We start from the raw sequence: 25,124 nt of genomic DNA on the forward strand, positions 1-25,124 counted from the left end.
CTGACTGACCCATCTGTGGGGATAGAACGTTTCACCAAAAAAAGTTTTTTTCTTAAGGCCTCTAACATTTGATCTTATGGTACCTTTGTCTGCAAATTTAACTCCTGTCAAAACCAGAAGCCTATCCATGTTTGTAACTTTAGCACAGTCCAATAACTTAATTGCCAACACAGACTGTGGAATTTGCAGCCTTATATATAGTCAGGTCATCCTTTTGATAAATCTTATCCATAAAGATTAATTATCCAGATCTTCCTCCGAATCCAAATGTTCCAACTCCAATTCAGAAAATACTTTGACTAATTTTATTTCTATGTGGTAAAGGAAGAGCCAAGGTCATTCCTTGTTTTATTTTCCTCAAAGTGGTTACTTTGGTCCACATGATGACTTTACTTCTCCATAGGTCACAAGGTTCCATGTCGGAGCAGAATGGTGGATAGTCATATCCTGATACTTTTACTCTAGATTCAGCCATCTTGTTGTCTCCTACTCACTCCTTTATTGATTAGAATTTGAGTGAAGTCTTTTTTTCCCCAAAAAGTCGTAACTTGCAGCCCTTTACTTGGAACCAACCACCATTGTCTGCTACCACTGTTTCAACCTCTCGGTTGCAGTTCAGTAAAGGAGACAAGTTTTGCTTCTTCATAAACTGTTTTTACTTCTTTGATTCAACTCCACATGCAATTCTCCACCAACATCCAGTGCCACCTGTAGCCCCTTTATATATCCCAGTTGCTTCTATTAAATGATAAACATCCACTCGAGATCTCAAGTGGAAGGTGACTGTTAACCCATTCCTAACATAAATGTCAGTTGAACCGGAGATTCAGGTATCTCACAAACTGCAATTGAGCTTTAATGGAAGCTGTTTTCGTATTGCTTTCAAAGTTAGACTTGAGATTGCGTTTTGTATGTTGTGTGGTAATCCAGACCTGTATAATTCTAAACCATTTCTCATGACATAATTTCATCAGCATGCGTGCTGAAGCATGAGTAAGGCACAGTCTGCTCTTCCCCTTATACAGTAAGTGGAATGCTGCCAGGCCAGAAGTATGTCCAAGGGCGCTCAGCATTCAATCCTTTGGTTTGTCGCATCCTTCATTTACATGCACTGATAAAAGTAATGTTTTACATTATTAGCAGCTAAAAAAAGTGACCTTGCTTATAAAAGACAAACATTTAAGACTCTTGTGCGTGCAACTGGAGAAAAAGATAGAGATAAACAAAAAAGATCAGATACTTTGGCATTAGCTCATATTGGCAACACATGCTACAGGACAGCTATCCTCCAGGTTCAGGTTTGACAATAGTACAACAGACCAATATATATATATATAAAGCATCTTCAACATAATAAAAATGGTCCAAGGCACTTTAATGTGGCATTGTAAAACAAAATTTGACACCAAGTTACACAAAGATATTACGGCAGGTGACCAAAAGTTTGCTAAAAGATGCAAGTTTCAAGATCATTTTACAGGAAAAAAGCAAGGCAGAGCACTTTAGTGCGGGAACTCCACAGCTTAGGATTCAGGCACTGAAAGTATGACCAACTAATTGGGAATGTTCAAAATGCCAGAATTAAGGAGCGCAGGTACGAATAGGGGTTGAAGATTACAGAGTTGGGAAGGATAAGGCTATGGTGAGATTTGAAAACAAGGACGAGCATTTTAAAATCAAGGCATTGTTTGTCCAGATGCCAATGCAAGTCAGTGAACAAAGGGATAATGATGGAGGGCAGGAAGGAGAGCGCAGTTCTGGATTACCTCAAGTTTAGAGTGCAGAAGCATGGGAAGCAAGCCAGGAGTGTAAATAGAAGTCAAATCTGGAGGTAACAAAGTCAGAGAGGAGGGTTGTAGCAGCAAAGGAGCCAAGGTAGGGGTGAAGTTGTATGATTTTATGGAGGCAGAAATCAGCAGTCGTAGCAACTGCGTGGATACATGGTTGAAAATTCATCTTGAGATCAAACAGAAGGTTGTGGACAGTCTAGTTCAGCCTGAGGTCATTTCAAAAGGAGGATGGAATCAGTGGCCAAGAATTGTTAATGATGGGGACCAAATGCAATGGCTTCAATCTTGCCAATATTTAACTGGAGGAAGTTTCAGCTCATCCAATACTGAATGTGGACAAGCAGTCTGACAATCTAGAGACAATGAAGGGCTGAGTGATGTGAAGGTTAGGTAGAGCTAGTTGTTGTCAACATACACGGACACATACGTTACATTTCAAATGATGTATCAAAAGGCAGCATGTGGATGAGAAATAGGAGGGGATCAAATCCTAATTGTTGAGACAATAAATACAACTTAACTAGAAATGTTCTTTTAATGACATCATGTACAGTATTTTGACCAACATGGTCAATTTACAACTGAAAATTAAAATAGTTGGCAAACGTATTAGGGTAATCACTACTTTATAATTACTTCAGGAAGCATATCTAGGCAATGAGCTGAGTTATGATGCATCTGGAGACAAATGCACCGATGACAATCAATTACTATGTTCAAACTATGGCCGTTTTGATCAGGGTTCCAGAAGTGGGAGGGGCAGTGTGGGAGAAAGAGAGGTTGAAGTATTTTGGAACCAGTGAGGAAATAATAGTTTTGGGGAGGGAAAAGGAAGTTGACAGCAAGCAAAATTGTCAAATATCAAATACTACAAAAGCTGCATGAATATGACAACATCCCAATGTTTCTGCAGAGATAGGAGACAGAATCAAAAGGCACATAAGGATTCCCAGTATTCAACACAATCTTAGACGGGAGCACAAATCAGAGCCACAGCAAAAGAAACATCAGCATACATGAGTAAATATCTTTACATTAATTTAATGAAGAACCTACCCAAATACATACAGAACTAACCTTTTAATAAACTCATCTTAAATTCATTTCACCTGTTGAATAAAAATCAGGTGGTGTACAAACAATTACTGCCTTAAACTAAATAACTTACTTCCACTTATCTTTACAGACAAGTTAACGAACACAAGATCCTCAATCAAGCAATTGCACTGGACTCAGGTGCATCAATAGGCTCAACTCTAAATCCTTCAAATTGGTCCTTTTAAAAATGCTTTTCTGGGAATTATGGGTCAACTTGTAGCTAGACATTGACTGAAATGCCCTCAACCAATGAAACTTCCAACATTGGTGATTTTTGCAGATTGAAAACTTGCTACACTACATTAAAAATAAAGTTAATGTATATATATTCTTGGACTCCTATGCTCAATATTAATTTTCTCAATCTGTACCTTCCTTACAATAGTTAGAATCATGGGTTTTCTGACTGAACTAAAAAGCATTCAATACCTGCAGAATATCATCATTCTGATCAGCTTTCATTCTTGATTTCATGTAGAGAACAACAGTTGAAGTTTCCCTGCATTAACAATTTTTGGCAACACAATCAAATAAAAAATTCAAGGCCTTTTACAAGCATGGAGTCAAACTTTCAGATTCATAATGTTAACTCTATTCTCTATCCACAGATATTGCCAGACTTGCTGTGTTTCCAGCATTCCCTGTCTCAGTAAAGTTCATTCGTAGAACTCTAAAGAAAAAATTCTGCAGGGTTACAGAAGTAATTCACAGAAGAGTGTACTACAATAGGTACCATGGAGAGAAATAAAGTTTATTTTGGGATTGGTAGCACAGTAACAAAAAAATCAAACACTAGATACAACAATGGTGAGGAACACATTTTCAATCAAATTTGTGAAAATTAAAAACTGACCTCCTACATTACCAATCTCCATTCTAATTACTAACTGGCATCCATTAGAATATTGTGAAGCAAAATATTCCTCCTGAGCAATTAATATTTCAGTCCAACTGTTTTATAATACAAACTAGAAAACTCAAAAAAGTGACTATTAGCATACATAAATTGTGCAGGAGATCGATAGTAATTTCTAAACAAATCTACCACAAAGCTTCACTGTTATTAATATTAATTTTATGTAAATATCAAATACTAACAACCCTTATAATATAAATATACTTTGATTACAGCAAATACTTGTAACTAATCAACAACACTATATAGCAACAGCGATTAACTATGAACTAAAAACGATAAGCCAGCAGTTATTGCTGTCTTCAAGAGAATTTCACAACCATAGAAACACATTTTGAAACGCCTCCTCTTTCTGATACCAAACGTTATTGAGACCCCAGCCCCCTTTCCCTCCAGTCATGCCCTCAAATACCTGCTCCAGCTCCCCTTACAGCACATCAGGCATTTCACTCGACATTACCTAAAGCCTGGACCCTCCTTGGAACTTTTCGAAGGCGACGCCGCATTTGCCCTTTTATTAAACAGCTTCTGCAGCAGGGTCGGAGCCATTTTGTACCATTTTAGTGGCACAAAATAAGATCATTGGGCAGCATTGTAGACAAAAGTTGAACAACTCCATCTAAAGCCTCAGTGTCATGTGACTGGCGCTCGGGTTCCAGTCGCAGCGCGCGCTCCCATTGGACAACGCCCCGACAGCTGCCAACTTTCTGATTGGACGCAGCCTCGGAAATGCGCTTGCTGATTGGACGGAAGCGGACAAACGGGCGTGCTGTCATTGGCCCGAAGCCGAACACAGTTCGAGTGATTGGACGGCGCGGCTGGTGAAGCGCCGCCTTTCACACGTGGCTGCTGAAAGGTGAGAGGCTCAGGCGGGGGGTCCAGCTGCCTGGGCAAGTTCCTGGACACTGAGCCGGTGTGCGAGGTGCTGCTGGCACCCATTTACATTTTAATCATAATGCAGTAAACAACTGGGCACTGGGTTGACAGACAGCAGTTAGATACGCTGTAGATATAAATAATTAAAATGTAGTCAAAGTTAGGATGGATCTATTAGGATGGATCTAAAAGGAGATGATTTTGTGGAGCCAGAGGCATAGCAGAGTCACTGATTACATTAAAAGCCAATTGCTGCGGATGCTGGAATCTGAAACAAAAACAGAAAATGCTGGAAAATCTCAGCAGATCTGACAGCATCTGTGGAGAAAGAACTGTCATCAGAACTACCATTCCTCAGAGCAGTTACTGACTACTTTGCATCTCACTTAATTGGAGAAGAAGATGGCACCAATAGAACTGTAAATGAGGTGGTATGACAGAGTGGGATACAAAATAGAGGAGGTTCTTAAAAAGTAGAAAAATCTATTCCTGTGCTATTAGTGGCAGCAGGTGAAGGACCCCAAATTCTCCAAAAATTAATATTGAGAAATCTGCAGTCTAACCTGAAAAAAATGTGCCAAGATAGAAGATTTTGATGAAAGAACTGGCAATTGCCAGAAAAGCCCCATAATAGACATGGATTCATAGTTTATTTATTTCACAAGTAGACTTAATACTGCAATGAAGTTACTGTGAAAATCCCCTAGTCGTCACACTCCTGGCGCCTGTTCAGGTACACTGAGGGAGAATTTAGCATAGCCAACCAGCAGGTCTTTCGTACTGCGGGAAGAAAGCAGAGCACCCAGAGGAAACCCATGCAGACACAGGGAGAACGTGCAAACTCTGCACAGACAGTGACCCAAGCCGGGAATCGAACCCGGGTCCCTGGCGCTGCGAGGCAGCAATGCTAACCACTATGTCACCGTGCCACCCTGAGGCTGAGAGGCAGAGAGAAAAAAATCAACTGTGTAGCTCAAGAAAGATTCCACCATAGCATATGGCAGTTCATTGAAAATCCCAATCAAAAGTTGGGTTGAGAACCTGGCAACAATCAAGGGTGAGCAAACTTTTAAAAAGGCTCAACAAAGCTTCTAAACAAGGTGCAGAAACCAGGCAGCACTGGGAGACAGTTCATTTTTCAGTATGTGGCTTGAAACATACTGCAACCCGGGTCCAGAGATAATATGCTTGATGAAAAACATAAAAACATCTGCTGTAACTAATTGGCCGTAAGAAAGATTTAACAATTGTTTCTGAGATTTGGTGAAGATTTGAAATGGCTTAGTAGCCACAGCAGCCAACAGCCGAAAACCCCCAGTCAGCGTGGGAAAACTTAATTACTGTAGCAGCATTTTAAAGATCTAAAGCAAGCCTCTCCTGAGCTGAAAACTGTGATAGATTCAAAATTGATTTTGCCAGAATGATTTGGACAGATGGAAAGGCTAGACCAGAGACAGAATTGGACACTTTGAAGGAGATGATTTTTAAGTTCAGAACTACATTAGGATTAGATAATAAATCAAAGGCTGAGCAAGTTAATATTTTATTGTATTTAATTGGTGCAATTGCTGACGATGTGGTGGCCAGATAAGACACTAATGGATCATCTGCCAAATTTGGAAAGGTCATAAATCCTTTAACCAACGAGTAACAAAATTTTGGAAAGAGCAAAGTTTAATAAAAAGGTCCAAAAGCCTGGAGAACACCTTCATCAATGATTTGTATTTGGTGGAAGGCTGTGAATGTGGTGATCTTAAGTCTGAGCTGATATGAGGCAGCATATGAGTTGGGATAGCTGACAATACTCTTTCTGAACTAATTCAATCCAAAGAAGATCTAACTTTGGAGAAGGCGATACATATTGTCAGATAATCTCAGGTCCACTACCAAAGTAGATCCATTTAAGAGCAGAAGATAAACGATGCTACAGAACAGATCCAATAATGGATCATTAAACAACAAAATACGAAAGACACTCCAGGACAAAGAAAAATGTATGCAGTTAAAACTTAAGGTGGTAATAAATCATGCCAGCACTGTGGCATCAAATAGCTTCACAGGCACAATGTCCTCCGAGCACAATACACTGCTCCCACATAAAAGACTGGGATACTTTGGGAAAATGTGCGGATCAAAAACCTCTAAACATACAGAGGATTATTTGTAAGTTGAATAACTTACAAATAATGTTTTTTATTAAATCAGCACAAAATGAAATGAACAATCCTTTTAAATTCTGTCATTTGATTTGCTAAATTACTTTTAAAGAACAAAAGGAAAACGAAGCATTTTTATAATAGGGTGTAAAAAGTGAGAACAATTTACAACCTCAATGCTAAAATTAATTTCCAGTTAATTTCCAGTGAATCTTTGCACAAAAGACCACCAACAAAATTGAAGAGTCACACCAAAATGAAGAACAACAATGCTTCCTTGGTTAGATTAAAGATCTCAGATCGACCTTCTGAAATACTGACATGTGTCAGTGAGCACATTACTAATTTTGAACTAAACACAGGAGTCAGTGTGACAATCTTGTCTGAAAGAAACATGGCTAGTTAAACAATCCCTGCAGCCACCTACAACATAATTGTACAGATTATGAGGAATCAAGCTCCAGGTGAATGGTACATTTCAAGCAATGCTCCAATTTAAGAACAAAGTTACGTTACAAAGTTAACACGTTACGTTCTGCACAAGGAAGAGAGGCAAATGGAACTCCTTTATTTTTTCTCGCTGTCTGTACATGGGCAGAAGTGTTTTAATTTTTGCAATGTTTCCCCAAACCTCAGTTTGTGAATTCAATTTTAAAGCAACTTTAAAGTGCAGCCAATTCTATTTAAGGTTAAATCAGAATTATTATCTATTCATATGTCCAAACCTGGGGGATAGTCATCGCAACTACATACACAGGTACACAAGAAGGGTAAAGAAGAGAGCTTCTTCGAACAAAGAAAAAAAACAGTTTTACAATAAGAATGACTTAAAACAATGAAGAAAAACAAAAATAGAAATATTAATTCACATGAATGTTAAAGTCCAGAATGTCAGAATCCAGTGAGAATTCCTTCATGCAGGAGTTAAAGTTCAGACGAGTTTAGCTAGCTGAAAGCAGGAGCTGCCGAATTCCTTGAGCTGATGATAACGCAGCAAGATGATGTTGATAAACAGAGAATTATTCCGCTCTACAAGTGGCAGGAATCTTTCAGAGAATCAGGCTTTGACGAAGTTTAGACTTGAGACAGGCTTTGTTGTCAGCTGGAGTCCTACTTTTCTGTTGACAGGCTGGATGTTAGCAATAGACTGCCCAAGAAGTCTGGGAATGTAACATCAAGAATTTCCAAAAGGCAAAGGAGCTTAGTTCATGTGGTGTTGCCCATTAATGATCAGTTTTTTGTTAACAATCAGTTTTTATGTCTCTGGTCAAAATCCATTGTTCACCTTAGGAGATAGATTAGTGCATGTGGGTATAACAATTTTCGATGGCTCGCTGTCTTTGTCATGTTTAGTCCATTAAAGTTGATTTTGTGGGAACTATGCTTGAATACTTTTGGAGCTGGCTTCAAGAAGGGTGCTAGAGTTTGTCTGGTGGTCTTCACATTGAATCTGGAGGATGCAGCAGAAGCATTACTGATGGAAGTTCTTTGTTGCTCTTATGTGTCACATGCACAGTCCGGGTTTTACTGCAGTATCAAAGTGCGGTGACAACAGCTGCTCTGTACAATGTGACTTTTATTGACTTATGGTGGTCTTTGCTGTTAAATTCTCACCACTGTAATTTGTAGAAGGTTGAACTGGCGTTGCTGATCTAGTATTGGGTCCCGCCTCATCAATAGTAGCCTTTTGATAGAGGTAGCTTCCAAAGTATGGGAAGTGCTCAACATATTCCAGAGTCTCTACTTCAAAAAATGTGGGGGGGTGGAATATTTGGCCAACCAGATGTGAGATGATATAGAATCATAGAAGCCCTATAGTGCAGAAGGAGGACACTTGGCTCATCAAGTCTGCACCGACCACAATCCCACCCAGGCCCTATCCCCATAACAACACTTATCCACCCTGCTAGTCCCCCTGTCACTAAGGGGCAATTTACTATGGCCAATCAACCTAACCCGCACATCTTTGGACTGTGGGAGGAAACTGGAGCACTCGGAGGAAACCCACGCAGACACGGGGAGAATGTGTAAACTCCACACAGACTGTGACCCTAAGCCAGAATTGAACCCGGGTCCCTGGCGCTGTGAGGCAGCAGTGCTAACCACTGTGCCACCATGCCGCCCCTCCTTATATTAGTTTTGTTTTGGCAACATTCAAGGAGTATGCAGAATTGAAGAGATCAAGAGTTGCTTGCAAATCTGGTCAGGAGTGGGCAATGACACTGCAGTCATCCACAAATTCCAGATCATGGTAGTCAGTTTAGTTTTGGCATGGAGGCGACTGAGGTTAAAGATTTTTCCATCTGGATTATATTTAATGCTGGCAGTAGAGGGCAGTTGATTTTTGATAAGGTGAATAACCAGTGTTAAGTAGATTGAAAATATATGGGACTTTAACAAAGCCTTGTTTGACCCTGGTCCAGTTTTTGCAGGTGTCCATTTCAGATCTTCCCATCAATACGGTTATAGACCTATCATCATGAAGCTGTCGCCGGATTGTACTGAAGTTTCTTGGACATACAAACCTTAGGAGCACAACCCATAGAGCCTCGCAATTTACTGAGTCAAATGCGTTGGTGAGGTCAATGAATGCAACGAAGAGTTCCTGGTGTTGTCTTGACATTTTCCTTGGATTTTTCTGGCAACACATATCAGAGGTTCCTCTGGAAGGTCTAAAGCCACACTCTGTCTCTGGCAGGAAGTAGGCAATTCACGAGAATCCATGTCAGGATTTTCCATGCTCTGGGTAAGAGAGCGATACCTTGATAGTTTCCACAGGATGATTTATCTCCAGTCTTGAAGATACATACAATTGTTGCATTCCTGAAGTTGGGGTGGGGTGGGGCAGGGTGGTTCTCTTTCCTCCTGTGGCCAAACGGGCCACCTAAAATGGCGATTTACAGAGCACGCTGGGATAACTGGACAAGCACTAAAACAGCGGGCTGCAGCTTAAAAGACAGATAAACAGGCTGCAGCTCAGACGACTGAATACAGAGGAAATAGGCCATCCCAAAGACAATGGACACTCTCTGGTCAAACATACTTGTTCACCAGACAAAGGGGAGCTTTAACCCCTTATTTGGGAGGGAGGTATGTGACCTATGTGCCTCCAGCACCTACAGGCATAGAGATTGGGTACACACCCAGAGATCGGTGTGGCAGCACCTGATTGGACACTTATCGATCAGGGTGATCAAGCCCTGATTGATTGATTGACAAGAATCAGGAGACCACCCAAAAGGACACAAAACCAGGGAGGGATAAAAGGTGCTGCACAACAGAAGAAGCTCTCTCTCTCCCTCGTTCTCTCTGACCCCACGAACGAGCTACAACAACGATGACCATTGCCAGCAACGACCAGCACAAGGAGAGCCACCACACCCGAGAAGGAAGGAAGACCAGAGCCAGAGTGCCGGACCAGACCAAAGGGCCAGACTATGCTGAGGACTACAGAGACCAGCGCACAGATAACGACCAATATCTGCTTGGATACTTGCCAGTCACGCAAAGTTAAGTCAAAGTCTAGTAATGGATATGAACTTCAGTATTTCTGTAAGATAACTTATTGTTGGTTGGGTGGGTGATTATTGATTGTGTGTTCAAATAAATATTGTTGTACTAACGAGAAGTCTACTCGCAATTCTTTGTCCACTGTATAAGGGTTAAAACAGACTGTGCGGCAGGCACAACATTCCCAAATATGTAGAATGAATGCATGGAGTTCTGATGCACGTCAATTGAACTCAAGACACGAGGCTTCGGTAACTGAAGGCTTTTATTGCCTAACAATGGAACTACTAGAACGTAAGTACACCACCCCAGACTGACGAGGTCCCGCCCGAGCAGGGGGTCTTATACCTCTCCCAGGAGGCGGAGCCCGACTGGGATGTGCCACAACAGTAACAACCACAGGTGTATTAATCCCACCCTAGCCCAACAACAACATTAGAACAATCCCACAGTGGGAACCAACGATGGTTCACAACATTCACCCCTCCTTTGAGAACAAAGGTCGGCGGGGTGCGAAAACAGACTAAAAAAAAGTCAACAGATTATAAGTCCAGACGGTCTGGAGGACCGCACCGTCGTTGTGACCTCCTCAATACCGGCGGTGACACCGGAGTAGGTGCTTGCGGTGGCGTTCTCTCCAAAACAGCATCCGGCTGTCCTCTCGCGGACTCACAGGCCGGTTGACCCTGATGAAGCGGTAGTGCAGGGGATCCCGGTACATTCTGCGATGGCGCCGATCTCCGGGTCTCAGGCAAGCTGTACAGTGGAGTATAACTGTTATGCACTGGTCCCGGTGCTGACCGCGCCACGTCCGGGGGAGAAATAAGGGATAAGGGATTCGTCACTGGGGGTATGGGAGCGACAGGAGTTGCTACGTCCCCTGCGGGCGCCAGGTCTCGGATCGAGACTGTGTCCTCTCGCCCGTCAGGATATGCCACATAGGCATACTGAGGGTTGGCGTGGAGGAGGTGGGCCTGTTCGACCAAGGGGTCGGACTTGCGGGCCCTTACATGTCGCCGCAGAAGGACGGGTCCTGGGTACGTCAACCAGGCTGGTAAAGATATCCCCGAGGACGACTTCCGAGGGAATGAGAACATCCTCTCGTGGGGAGTAGCATTGGTTGCCGTACACAGGAGGGAGCGAATGGAGTGAAGCGCATTTGGAAGGACCTCCTGCCAATGGGAGACTGGAAGGCCTTTGGACTTCAGCGCCAATAGGACAGCCTTCCAGACTGTAGCATTCTCTCTTTCCACCTGTCCATTGCCCCTAGGGTTGTAACTCGTGGTCCTACTAGAGGCAATCCCGTATGAGAGCAGGAATTGCCTCAAGTCATTACTCATGAACGACGAGCCCCTGTCGCTATGTATATAGCTGGGGTACCCGAACAGGGTAAAAAGATCACGGAATGCCTTGATCACCGTGGCAGTCGATGTGTCCGCGCAGGGGACAACAAACGGGAACCAGGAGTACTCGTCTATGATGTTAAGAAAGTACACGTTCCGATCTGTTGAGGGAAGGGGGCCCTTAAAATCCACACTCAGCCTCTCGAAGGGGCGAGTGGCCTTGACCAAATGTGCCCGGTCAGGTCGGTAAAAGTGCGGTTTGCATTCCAGCTCCTTGTCACTGACCTGACGTCCTCCACCGAGTAAGGCAGGTTGCGGGCTTTGATAAAGTGGTAGAGCCGAGTGACCCCAGGATGGCACAGGTCATTATGGAGGGCGTTCAAGCGATCCTCCTGCATAGTAGCGCATGTTCCGCGTGAGAGGGCATCCGAGGGCTCATTGAGTTTCCCTGGACGATACATGATATCGTAATTATAGGTGGAGAGCTCAATTCTCCACCGCAAGATCTTGTCATTCTTGATCTTGCCCCTCTGCGTGTTATTGAACATGAACGCCACGGACCGCTGGTCCGTGATCAGGGTGAACCGCTTCCCCGCCAGGTAATGGCGCCAGTGTCTGACGGCCTCCACAATGGCCTGGGCCTCCTTTTCCACCGCTGAATGCCGAATTTCGGGACCTTGGAGGGTGCGGGAAAAAAACGCGACGGGCCTGCCTGCCTGGTTTAGTGTGGCGGCCAGGGCGAAATCAGATGCATCGCTTTCCACCTGAAAAGGGATGGATTCGTCTACCGCGTGCATCGTGGCTTTCGCAATGTCGTGTTTCAATGCCTTGAAGGCCAATTGGGCCTCTGGCGTGAGTGGAAAAGTCGTGGACTTAATAAGCGGACGGGCTTTGTCCGCGTAGTTGGGGACCCACTGCGCATAATAGGAGAAGAAGTCTAGGCATCTCCTCAGTGCTTTTGCGCTAGCGGGCAAAGGAAGTTCAGCAAGGGGGCGCATACGGTCGGGATCAGGGCCAATGACCCCGTTTTCCACTACATATCCCAGGATGGCTAACCGGCGCGTACGGAATACACACTTCTCCCTGTTGTAGGTCAAATTCAGGCGAGATGCAGTGCGTAAAAAGTTCTGGAGATTTATGTCATGGTCCTGCTGATCACGGCCGCAGATGGTGACATTATCCAGGTACGGGAAGGTAGCCCGCAGCCCGTTCTGGTCCACCATTCGGTCCATAGCACGCTGGAAGACCGAGACCCCATTGGTGACACCAAATGGAACCCTAAGAAACTGATACAGATGACCATCCGCCTCAAAAGCCGTGTAGTGTCGGTCCTCTGGGCGGATGGGGAGTTGGTGGTAGGCGGACTTAAGGTCTATGGTGGAGAACACCCGGTACTGCGCAATCTGATTGACCATATCAGATATGCGCGGGAGAGGATACGCATCCAGCTGCGTATATCGATTAATGGTCTGACTGTAATCAATGACCATCCGGGGTTTGTTCCCGCTCTTAACCACCACGACCTGTGCTCTCCACGGACTAACACTGGGCTGTATGATCCCTTCTTTGAGGAGCCGCTGAACCTCAGATCTGATGAAGATCCGATCTTCAGCGCTGTAACGCCTACTTTTAGTAGCGATGGGCTTGCAGCCTGGTACCAGATTCTTGAATAAAGAGGGTGTGGTGATCTTTAATGTAGAAAGATTGCATGCGGGGCGCTTTGGACAATTTGGAGACTGCAGCTGGTCCCCTACTGTCAGCGAAGGGAGTGGCCCACCGTACTGTAGGATCACACTCTTCATGTGGACCATAAAGTTTAGTCCGAGGAGAATTGGTGCGCAAAGATGCGGCAACACAAGGAGCCTGAATCGCTCGTAAATTGTGCCCTGCACTTTCAGAGTTACCACACAACATCCTTGAACAGGGACAGACCGGGACTGTGATGCCATAGAGATTGTCTGTTTGGCAGGTTGAACCTGGAGTCCACACCTCTTTACAGTGTCAGGGTGAATAAAGCTCTCAGTGCTCCCGCTGTCAAACAGACAATAAATTGCACGACCATTTACCTTTATGTCCATCATTGAACAGTCAAGCCTGTGGTGTTTAGCCTGGTTCAGGGTGATCGACGCCACCGTTGGCCCTTGAACGTCACTGCAGGCAGCTGAGGTCGATGCTGAGGACCCCTGCTGGTCGCTCCTGGTCGTCGTTGACCAAAATGGCCGCCCCCATGAATCGCACATGGTTGAGGGCGCCAAGCGTAGCGACTCCTGGTGGTCACCCTCCTCCGACTCCGTCGACCACAATGGCGTCGTCCTGGACTCGCACATGGGTACTTCGACGTCGATGGTGATGATCCCCGTTCTGAAGGGTCACAGGCTGCACAGCCGTTCTTGGGCTTTGATCTGCACACCTTCGCGTAGTGCCCCTTTTTACCGCATTGATTACAGACCACCGCTTTAGCAGGACACTTTTGTCGTGGATGCTTGGCTCCTCCGCAGAAGTAGCACCGCGGGCCGCATGGGGCTGCCGCCGTCGTCGGGTCTACATGGGAGCACGCCATAACACTGCACTTCGAGCCCGTGGGGCAAGGAGGGATTTGTGACTGCTCCTGCCACGTTGTCTCCAGGTGGTCCTCCGGATACAGGACCAAGCTCTTCGACGCCGCCTCAAGCATTTCAGCCGTTTCCATAGCTTGGGTCAGGTTGAGATTCCCCTTTTCTAGCAGCTTGAGACGGATGTACGAAGACCCTACCCCTGCCACAAACGCATCTCGGGCGAGGTCATACATATACTGCTCAGCCGACACAGCTTTGCAGTCGCAGCCCCTGGCAAGCTGCAAGAGCTCATTGGCGTAATCCTCCATGGTTTCGCCTGACTGCCGACGTCGTGTAGCGAGGAGGTAACGAGCGTGGATCTCATTGGGAGGTTTCGTGTAGCACTCTTTCAAAAGCTCGAGGGCCCTTGGGTAAGTGGTGGCCGCACGGATCGCGAGGTAGACAGTGTCGCTTACCCTCGCATGGAGGACCCGGAGTCTGTCGTCATCTGTGATGACCGCTGCGGAGGCTGCCAGGTAGTCCTCAAAACACTTCAGCCAGTGGTCGAAGGTGTTAGAGGCGCCCACCGCACGTGGATCCAGCGTCAGACGCTCTGGCTTTAAGATTTGTTCCATACTCTCCTTTCCGTCGAGAGCTTAGTGTTAGGCAATAAAATTGATGCACGTCAATTGAACTCAAGACACGAGGCTTCGGTAACTGAAGGCTTTTATTGCCTAACAATGGAACTACTAGAACGTAAGTACACCACCCCAGACTGACGAGGTCCCGCCCGAGCAGGGGGTCTTATACCTCTCCCAGGAGGCGGAGCCCGACTGGGATGTGCCACAACAGTAACAACCACAGGTGTATTAATCCCACCCTAGCCCAACAACAACATTAGAACAATCCCACAGTGTGAACACCCTAGCCCAACAACAACATTAGAACAACCCCACAGTGGGAACCAACGATGGTTCACCACAAGTTCTGAGGTGAGTAGATATCCGCCAGCTTTGAAGATCTCCGCCCATAGGTTTTTCTTTTGTTTTTCATCCTTTTGCTTGTTATAGCTCTGTGAGCAATGATGCTTCAGCCATGGAACTCCTCTACACGGATTGCCACCTTGATGTGGTGGACTGGCTTTTATGCTTTGACTATCCTCTGAATGATGCCATCAGGAGCCCCTTGTCCTGCCTCCCATGGTGGCGAGGTCAGGGTGTAGTGGGTGGTGGGGTGAAGTTTCAGACAAATTACAACCCAAAAAGTCCTCAATGGCAGAAAACGTGAAGGAAGACTGTGCATCTCACCAGCTGCAAAGATGGGAGAGGGCTGCAGTGGCAAAGTGATCCCAGTCATCCAGGTTTAACAAGTCATCAAAATCTGATCACCAACCCATAAAGATCATGTGAACAATGAGAGCGCTCAAAGGTCCCAAACTAAGCAAAGTCACACACAAGCTCTATTAGGGTCAATTTGCCAAGTGTTTTGGCAATGGAGACGGGGCAGTGAACCTGGAAGTCCTAAGTGAAGAATTTGTACCTAGGCAGTTAAAGTATGATGGTCATTGGACACCTGTGTTGGGAGCAGAGGATACCCTCTGCTCACCCTAAACGTGGACAGGGCCAGAAAAGGTGCCTGAAAAATAAACTGTGCCACTCTCTCCTGGGGAACCATACCATGCATGACCACCATATCTGTGGTCAAAGGAATAAAACTTAACATTTTGTAAATTAAAATAATAGAACCCCCATGGATAATCTCAAGAGTAACCATCTGAAAAGAAGAACTACAATCTTATCATGTAAGCTATCAAGACTCCAAATAGTTTTTTTTGTTTCTGATTTTTTTCTAAATTGACATCACTGCCCTCAGTGCGACCTTCCTTCCTGGGGAACGGCAGCTGAAGGAAGAAATGGGGATACTGCATAGGAAAGGCTGACAGCGACCCTTGGGTCCATAGATGGCTTTGCCAGCTAGAATAGGATCTTGGATGCACTGTTGGAACTCCCTAATGTATAAATGCATGAGACTTTACCTACAGCTCAGCTGTAACCAATATGCCGCCACCATCAGTTCTTATGCCCTAACATTTGATTCTGATGAAAATGTGAAGTAAAAGTTCTATTTTAATCTTGATCCCAAAATAAAAAAGATCGTCCTTCTGGGGTACTTTATTGCCCTGAATGGCCATGACTCCAATGTTTGGAGCAGAACCATTCGGAAAAATAAGGTGGGATAAACCAATGATAATGGAGTCCTCCTGCTGAAAACGTGTGCTCAGTATGGCCTCATTATAGCACACACCTTCTGCCAGAAGGACAAATACAAAACCATATAGAGGCAGGCTTGATCAAAGCAATGGCACCTCCTGGATTATTTCATTGGGTCAAAGATCTAAGTGATGTCTGTATCACTCTATGAATGAGATTGAAGCTTGCTGGACAGATCATTGACTTGTTTGATCAGTGATGAATATCCACCTAACACCAAGACATCTCAAGGTCAAAATGTCTAAGAAGAAGAAGATAAATATTCCTGCCCTAAAACAGCATGACCAATTAATTACAAGTGCAACTCACAACAAATCTGGAAAATCTTCACACATCCAACTCAATTCCACAGAACAACGTGATCAAATAAAGTCAGCTCTATTAATTAGATTTCTGTGCCCAGACCATTGAGTTCAATCAAGTATCATCATCACCAGGACCGATTCAAACAAAACAATGCTGAAATACCTCCTGGAACAAAACAAGTGACCTTCATGGCCTGGCAGTATAAAGAAGGTTGCAAGCCAAGAAGGCAGCATTCCAACAGCCCAAGGCTGGCACCCAAAAACCAAATGCAGAAGATAAAGGACATGTGGAAAAAGAAAACTTGAGCGATCCAACAGCTAACCATGATGATATGTGAAGCTTTTTTGAAGCTACCTGGGCCATCAAGGTCAAATGGACAAAATTCTCCTCACTCACAGGATTGTGTTTCTCTTCTTAATGAATGATAATGCCATCTGTCAACACTGAAAAGAACATTTGAACAACTATTCAACCATCTATTTACTTTGACAACTGATACTCTCCAGGTTATAAACCATATATTCTACCAATGTTAAAATAAGTTTCTGTTCACGTTCTCTATCAAAAACCCACATGATATTGAACGCCTTTATTAGGCGTGTCCTTAACATTTTCTGTTTGAAGGAGGACAACCCCAGCTACCCAAACTCTTCACATCAAGTCCTTCATCCCTTGTACCATTCTAGTAAACCTCCTGTATACCCTCCCCAACATATGTTCTGCAAAATACTCTGACTCAGGCCTTACCAGTGAATTGTAAAGGTTTAGCATGACTTGTTTGTTTTTGTATTCAGTAACCCTACTTACAAAGCTGAACTGCCTTATCTACCTTGATTTGCCACCTTTTGTGAATGTGCACCCCAAATCTCTCTGCTCATGCAACCCACCCTCCAAGTAGCACCATTTCGATTATACTGCCTCTCCAAGTCATTCCCCCCAAAGCGCAGCACTTTAAGCTTATCCATATTAAATTTACATTTGTTGTTGTCTGCCATTTTACCAGTCTATATAAATTGTCCTGAAGTTGTAGTAGAAACTACTAATCTTCTCACTATTTACTACATTGTTAAGATTATGCCACTTGTAAAGTTTGATGTTTTACTCCCTATTCCCAAGTCCAGGCCATTGTTTAAGAAAAAGCAGTGATTTAATACCTTACTGCATCCTACCCTCCAATCAGATTAGCATATGTTCACCACTTTTCTTTACTTCTTAACCTCTAGCCAATTATGACCCCAAGTTACCATCATCTCTTTAATCTCACGCTCTTCAATTTTTAAAATAAATCTGTTACGTGTATTATGGGCTGGATTTTACGACCTCGCTCGGGCGAGATTGTAAAATCCCACCCAAGGCTAACGGAGATTTCTGTTCTACGAACCTCGCCCGCTCCAATTCCATGGCAGGTGAGATGGTAGAGTTCCGGGCAATACCTTTTGAAAATCCATAGATACAACATTTACATCCCCTACTTTCAATAACCCTGCTATTTCATCCAAGAATTTAATTAGATTACTCAGGTACAATTTCCCTTTAATCAATCCATTGTGGCTCTCTCTTATTCACCCATTCTTCTCCAAGTGAGAATTAATTTTGCCCTTGACAATGATCTCTAGTAGTTTCTCCAGCACTGCTGTTAGACTGAATGATCTGTATTTAGCAGGTTTAACCCTTTTCCCTTTGTTGAACGCATATGTAAAATTTGCAATCCACTGTTTCTTGGGCACCATTCCCATTTCAATTGAGTGAAGACAGTGGTTAGTGTTTCTGCTAACTCCAACTTTACTTTCCTCAGTAGACTGGGAAGATATAAAAATAAATAATAAGCTTACTAATTTAGCTAGTGCAGTTATGTAGATGGAGTGGTTTTGAGACATTGAGATATGGAATTTGAGCAAACTCTTGTCATGTTCAATTGATTTTCTTCGATAATGTTAGCAGAAATAAGTTTAGTCTAATTCTGAGCCAGTCCTTGAGTTTAAGTCCACAGTGTCACTTGCACTGTGCCGCCTGTTTGCTGAACATTGCATGTCTATTTTAAAGGTCAAGGGTTTGGTGTAATAAATGGAACTGTGGCAGTGCAGTTGCACTGAATGCAACAGTTAGTGCAGCGTGGAGCCAAAAATACCAACATCCTGGATATGATCTGAGAACTAGTCAGCCAATCAGTCCTCCAGCAGCAGTTGGGGTGTTGCATTTCACTTAAGCCCTGGGATAGGGAAGTGGGGAGATTGAGCTAGGGTTCCATCTCTGACTTCATGATATCAACTTGAATAAGTTACTAAGACTGAATCTTGGTAAATAGCTGTCCAGGTTTGTCTGTAATGAAAGGGTGTGCTGAAATACTGAAGGCTCCATTATATTGTTTGATTTGATCAATTAAGGACGACACTAGGTTGGCTGAATGTCATAAAACATTTCTGCAAGTATTCCTTGTGAGGAAACTCAACAAACAAAATAATTTAAAATTAAAAGTCTTGATCAAACAAAAAAGAAATGTACTCATCTGAATCACAATATTGCCACTGTGTGCTCCCTCTCCAGAACTGTCCAGGAGAAAAATGCAGAGAGAGGCAGGTAGCCAGAGTAGCTTTTGGCACTATGATTGACTCTGAATTGCAGAAGTTGGTGCTTTTAGTGTGGGAGTTGTAAAGGTCCCGGTCCTAATATTTCCCGATGTAGGACAATGGCAAAGCTTGTTAGATAATGCTCCTGTAAAATTCCTTGGGGTGTTTTGCTAGGTTAAGGCTTCATATAAATGATAGTGTTGATTGCAGAAACTACAGTGGTGATTTGATTGATCTATTGTACCACTTTTATCCCTGCGCTGTACCTGCTGATGGAGTGTGCATGAAGGATGTTAGTGTTTGACAAGTTGAACAACAATTCATTTGCTTTGGTAATTTGAAACTGATCAGGAAACTCTTCCAATCTTTACTGCCTGCTATCAGGTGTATTGGAAGGATTTACAGGCTGATAATCAACCTGTTTGGCCATGTAATGAATGCACCTTCCATGGCCATCAAGTCCTGAAGGGGTCTTGAACCCAGAGAAAGGGATGCTATCACTGCACCACAAGGCCTCCAAATACAGTACAGCAAAATTGAAAGAAGTACACATGGATCATGTTTTACTTGTGTAACCCCCTGCTGACAACTATATGCTCTGACCAGCTGAGTTAAGTAAAGCTGTACCTGGGATGTTATGATGTTATATGAGGGGCTACTATGTAAATGTTCAATTAACAGGATCCTGAGTTCTTAGTGGTTGGTGTTGAGCTAGGCTAAATTTCCTATTTACCAATAAATGTCAGTACAGGCGTGAATGAAAAGGATTAGTGTATGCAGTTGCAATCTAGAGTAATAACCTATTAATAATAGCGCGGTGCCTCCTAAAATGGTAAACCTTATAATAAGAAAAGGTTCAGGACAACCACGCAAAAGGAATAACAAAAATAAATATTTTTTTTGCATTGTTGCATCTCATAAAACAGGTAAAGAGTCCCAAACTAAAGATGTTTCAATTAAACAGTTTCAACCCTGAGAAATGTTCAAAATATTACCAAGCGCTTGGATTTATAAACGTTGGGGCCCATACGTTGGTGCACATATGAAAAAAACACACCCTCAACAACACACTGCTGATACCGTTCAGTGTCTGATAGTATAGTCTCCAGTTACTCACACAACCACGACACACACAGTCCAGAAGGGCCTGCAAACGGGAAGATGATGCAGCTGGAAAAAAATGCAGCAAGCTGTCCGTGTAGTGACGCAGGTCCAGTGCGCTGAAGTCTGTCCTCCTCGGCAGTGCTACTTAGCAAGTTAGCTTCAGCTAATCCTCATTCTCTCCATCTTCTCAGTGAAAACTACGCCCGGCGTTTATAGCTGACTGTCCCTCACCGGCAGTTTCTAGCAGAAACGTCCACGTTTGAGAGTACAAGACGATGCACTTTACACTTTTTCTCAACAGTAATGAAAATAACAAACAGGACTAAACCTTGCTGCCTTTCACTTCAAACTGGAAAAAACGAGTGACTAAACTGCGACAAACACGAGCTTTAACTGCACAGTAATATTTGTGCCCATACTGTGAAGTATGTTAGTCTACAAATATTATTTGTCTCTATGTTAAAACTGGGTTTTTACCGCATGTAAACAGCTCCTCTTCCCCACGTGTGTCTCCCCACTGCATCTTCCTCTGCCTCCCACCGTTTTTCTTTTTCCCTCCCCCTAAGTAATCTGATTGGTTTAAAGTGCAGCTCTCTAGAAAACGGATTGGCTTAGCTTACATCACTCAAACAAACAGTATCTGTTCACGGTATTTGGCCCAGTAAACAGGATATTGAAACTCACAAGAAAACAAAGAACAATGGTAAATGTTTTTTTCATTAAATTTGCCCATATTTCAAGAAAACACACTCTTTTCATTTTTCTTTCATTTATCCTTTTTTTCAGGCCCCTACACTTGGAAGGAGTGTTTGGAGCATTGGATGGTGGGGAGAGAGGAAGTAAAAGGAGAGCTGTTGCATCTCCTATTCTCCTATACTTGCATAAAAAGTGGATGTTGGGGTGATTGAAGACTGGACCATGTCATCGAGAAGGGAATGGTCCCTTTGGAATGCTGCAAAAGGAGGGGGTGAGAGGAGATGTGCTTAGTGGTGGCATTTTGCTGGATGTAGCAGAAATGGCAGAGGACCAGCATAGACACAACTGATCAAATGGTCTTCTTTGTTTCATGCGCTGTAACCTTTCCTCGTACATCCCAGCAAAGAAACACATAAAAATTTACAGCACAGAAGGAGTCAATTTGGCCTATTGTGTTTCTGCCACCCAAAAATGAGCCAGTCTAATCCCACCTTCCAGCTCTTGGTCCATAATCCTATAGATTATTATTGTAGGATGTTTGATATCATTTGATAATTTTTAATAAAGTCTTCTTGGTCCTAAGTAGGTTAATGGTTTGTATTTATTACCTACAACAGGCTTATACAACCTTTTCACTCGGGGAAGGAGGGCACATTTCCATTTTTCTCTCACTCAAGGGACGATGAGAAAATTTTGGAAAGATTAAAGGTTGACACAAAATGAATTTCAAGACAAAATTGAGGTCTGAAGGAAAGAAACAACTTTCTGAGCAAAAATAAAGCAATGTCAAAGCAATAATTTTTTAAAAATAGTCAATAATAAAGATCACCATCAGAGTGTGAGAGGGACAGATTCTGTTTGTCTGGCTCACTCCCAGTCTCTTGATACTCACTCACCCTTACCCACAGCGTGAGTAAGGTGTGATTGTTGTGAGGGTGAATGGGAATCCTAAGACAGCTAATGAGTCAGACACACACATTTCCACACTCACACTTTCTGTCCCTCTGTACCTGACCCAGCAACCAGGCTTCTCCCACCCAACCTGGCAGCCAGCTTCTCTCTCTCTCTCCCATGCGTGTTTTCTGGAGCACATTGCTGTCACCAATTGTGCTGCTCCTTCAAAGACAGACTGCTTCTCTCCCACATTTGTTGCAGCTAGTGAGCCTATCAGCACTCTGTGACTGAAAGAGCAGTTTCTTTCAGATTCTTCCACTCCATTTACCAGCATTTTGAAAACTGCCTCTGGGAGGCACGATGGGGGGCTTTGCAGATCACATCTGGCAGGAGGGTCACGTGTTAGTCAAGCCTGAACTACAAGGACTAGGCTCATATTGTAATGATACTGTGTTATTTTGCTATATTTTATGTTTAAAATGGGGCTGCTTTAAGAGGCAATGTTTGTTACAAGGGTCTGGAAAACTTGCAGCAAATGCTAATACAGGATAATTGATTTTAGCTAGGAATGTGTTACTTTGTAGAGTAATGGACCTTTTGTTTACTTTGTGTCTCCTAGAATTTCAGACTAGGTATGCAGAGTTTTGATTAGGTTGATTGACAGGGGACAGAGTCATGTGATTAATGGGAGGAGCTAAGCTTGCAGGAAAGAACTGTTTCATTTTCATTTTAAACCAAGAGCAGTTGCTGCCTGGGGCTGATAAAAGAGAGGAGTGTCTCTCTGTCTCTCCATATGCTTTCTGAAATCTCCAAGACTGGTAACCTAAGTCAAAGCATGTATGTCTATGTTTTGCCAACTAATTTTAAAGAGGGGCATAAGTCTACAAGAGAAATATTGCTTGATAGAAACTAATAGCGATAAGTTAGCAGCTAAGAATTGTATCTTGCCATGTTTAAGTATTGTTCAATTGTTAAAAGTTAATTAATTTGTTATGGTTAAACTGTGTTGTTAAATAAAGTTTGTTTTGATTAAAACTCCCTAGTTTGTCAGGGGAATCGCACCTAGAATGAAACATCCTATCCTCACATTAGTGCCAAAATAGAAAATTGTTGGGATCTAGTCTGGCTTCATAATATACCTTGGGGTTTCTGATCTGTTACCCTAACAATATATACAGTGAAGGGTTCAAACCAGGAGCTGTCTCTATGCATTCTGCTGTACAGTCTGACAGTAGACTGATCCCTAGGTGTGAGTCATGTGTTTTCTTACAAGTGTGGGCAGTATTGTATTCGGTCCCATGTTAACCCGATATGTGCCAGATCCTTATTCTATATTTCACCCCACCCCCAAGTTCTGATGCAATGTATTTCACATTATTCCATTTTATTCCTTGCATTTACATTGTTATTACTCCACCATCTTCCCCTTCCAGTCTGAGTTCATAGGTTCAGGCAGTCTGGAGGCCTTATAACGCTTGAAGTTTTAAGTTTGTTTATTAATGTCACATGTAGGTTTACATTAACACTGTAATGAAGTTACTGTAAAAATCCCCTAGTCGCTACACTCAGGCGCCTGTTTGGGTACACTGAGGGAGAATTTAGCATAGCCAATGCACCTAACCAGCACATCTTTCGAACTGTGGGAGGAAAACAAAGCACATGGAAGAAACCCACACAGGCACAGGGAGAATGTGCAGACTCCCCTCAGACAGTGACCCAAGCCTGGAATCGAACCCAGGTCCCTGGCGCTGTAAGGCAGCAATGCTAACCACTGTGCCGCCCTTTCCTTATCTCATTCACATTACTGTTGGAGGAGTGGTAGACTCTGTCATTGCTGGTAAATGTGTGATTTAGAGGTTGTCCTGGAATCTGGACATCTTGTTTGATAGCTCTCCACTGTATGTGGGAATTGATGGTGTAGGCTGTTTTTCCTGACTGTACCCTCTTGGGTGCCAACCAGGTAGCACCGAGATTTGCCATCATCCTTCCTGATATTATCCTCTCCCTCAAGGTCTTTAACCCAGACCTTGCCATCCTTTCATAGTTGTGGAAAGTGTCTGATGTAGTAGTGTATGTAGGACCACTCTTCTGTTTGGATGTCTTTCGTTACCAACCTTCATATTAGGTTTTTCGGCGAGATTGGAAGTTGGGTGCAGAATTTCCTGTCCACCAGGAATTCGAATGGGGCCAAGCCACATTGTAATTGGATGGATCTGTAGCTTAGCAATGTTGTGTAAAGTCCTCTTTCTTTTTTATACAATAGAATCCCTACAGTGCAGAAGGAGGCCTTTTGGTCCATCGAGTATGCACTGATTCTCTGACAGCATCTATCCTAGGCCCACCTGTAATCCTGCTAATCCCCCTAACCTACACATCTTGGGACACTAAGGGGCAAATTAGCATGGCCAACCCATCTAACCTGCACATCTTTGGACTATGGGAAGAAACCAGAGAACTTGAAGGAAACTAGTATGGTGGTGGAAGCCGGATGTGCTGGCGGAGTGCACAAAGTACTGATTTGAAAATTGTGCGCCATTATCAGACGCAGTCTTGTCCTGGATGCTGTGGCTTGAGCATCTCTACCAGTACCTTTAATACTGGTGCTATGGTAGTTTTATATAGTTGCTTTATCTCAACCATCTGGAAAAGTGATCCCCCACTATGAGGAACAAAAATGTTGCTGAAGACATATTGGTCAACACCCAGCCTTTCCCATGACCTCATACGGAGCTGTGTGGGAATCGTCTCTTTGGCTTTGACTGTGCAGTGCACACACAGAGCAATTTGCTATGGAAATCACCCTGGAAATGCCAGGTTATCGGAGAGCAAATTGAGCCCATATCCTATACTTGGTAATGCCTACATGGCCTTGGCATATGTTTTGAAGGATCTCTAATTGATGGGAAACTGGGATGACCAGCCGCTCATTGTAGACCAGATCCTCTATGACCGTTAACTACTTTTGCTGTTCAAACCAAGTTTCCATGATATCATTGCTTGGTCTCTGTTGTGGCCACCCTTGTTGACGGTAATGGCAATTGCAGCTGGCACAATCTTCATCACG

At 43.5% G+C, this 25,124-nt stretch overlaps 1 protein-coding gene across 4 annotated transcripts in view; it reads right to left on the minus strand.

Moving 5' to 3' along the window:
* LOC144493043 (folliculin-interacting protein 2-like) overlaps nt 1-25,124 on the minus strand; it is a 168,005-nt gene that overhangs the window by 134,695 nt on the left and 8,186 nt on the right. For 2 of the 4 annotated variants that reach the window (XM_078211902.1, XM_078211877.1), the window contains exon 1: nt 4,265-4,474. The exons of 1 other annotated variant lie outside the window; for it this stretch is intronic. In XM_078211902.1, coding sequence (XP_078068028.1) covers nt 4,265-4,353 — 89 coding nt within the window. In that variant the 5' untranslated portion in view covers nt 4,354-4,474. Of the gene's footprint in view, nt 1-4,216; nt 4,475-25,124 lie in introns of those variants that run through there. One more of the 4 variants, XM_078211893.1, reaches the window with a different exon arrangement.

The sequence above is a fragment of the Mustelus asterias genome, chromosome 1 (assembly GCF_964213995.1).
Source record: "Mustelus asterias chromosome 1, sMusAst1.hap1.1, whole genome shotgun sequence".
In the NCBI taxonomy this organism is placed as follows: domain Eukaryota; kingdom Metazoa; phylum Chordata; class Chondrichthyes; order Carcharhiniformes; family Triakidae; genus Mustelus; species Mustelus asterias.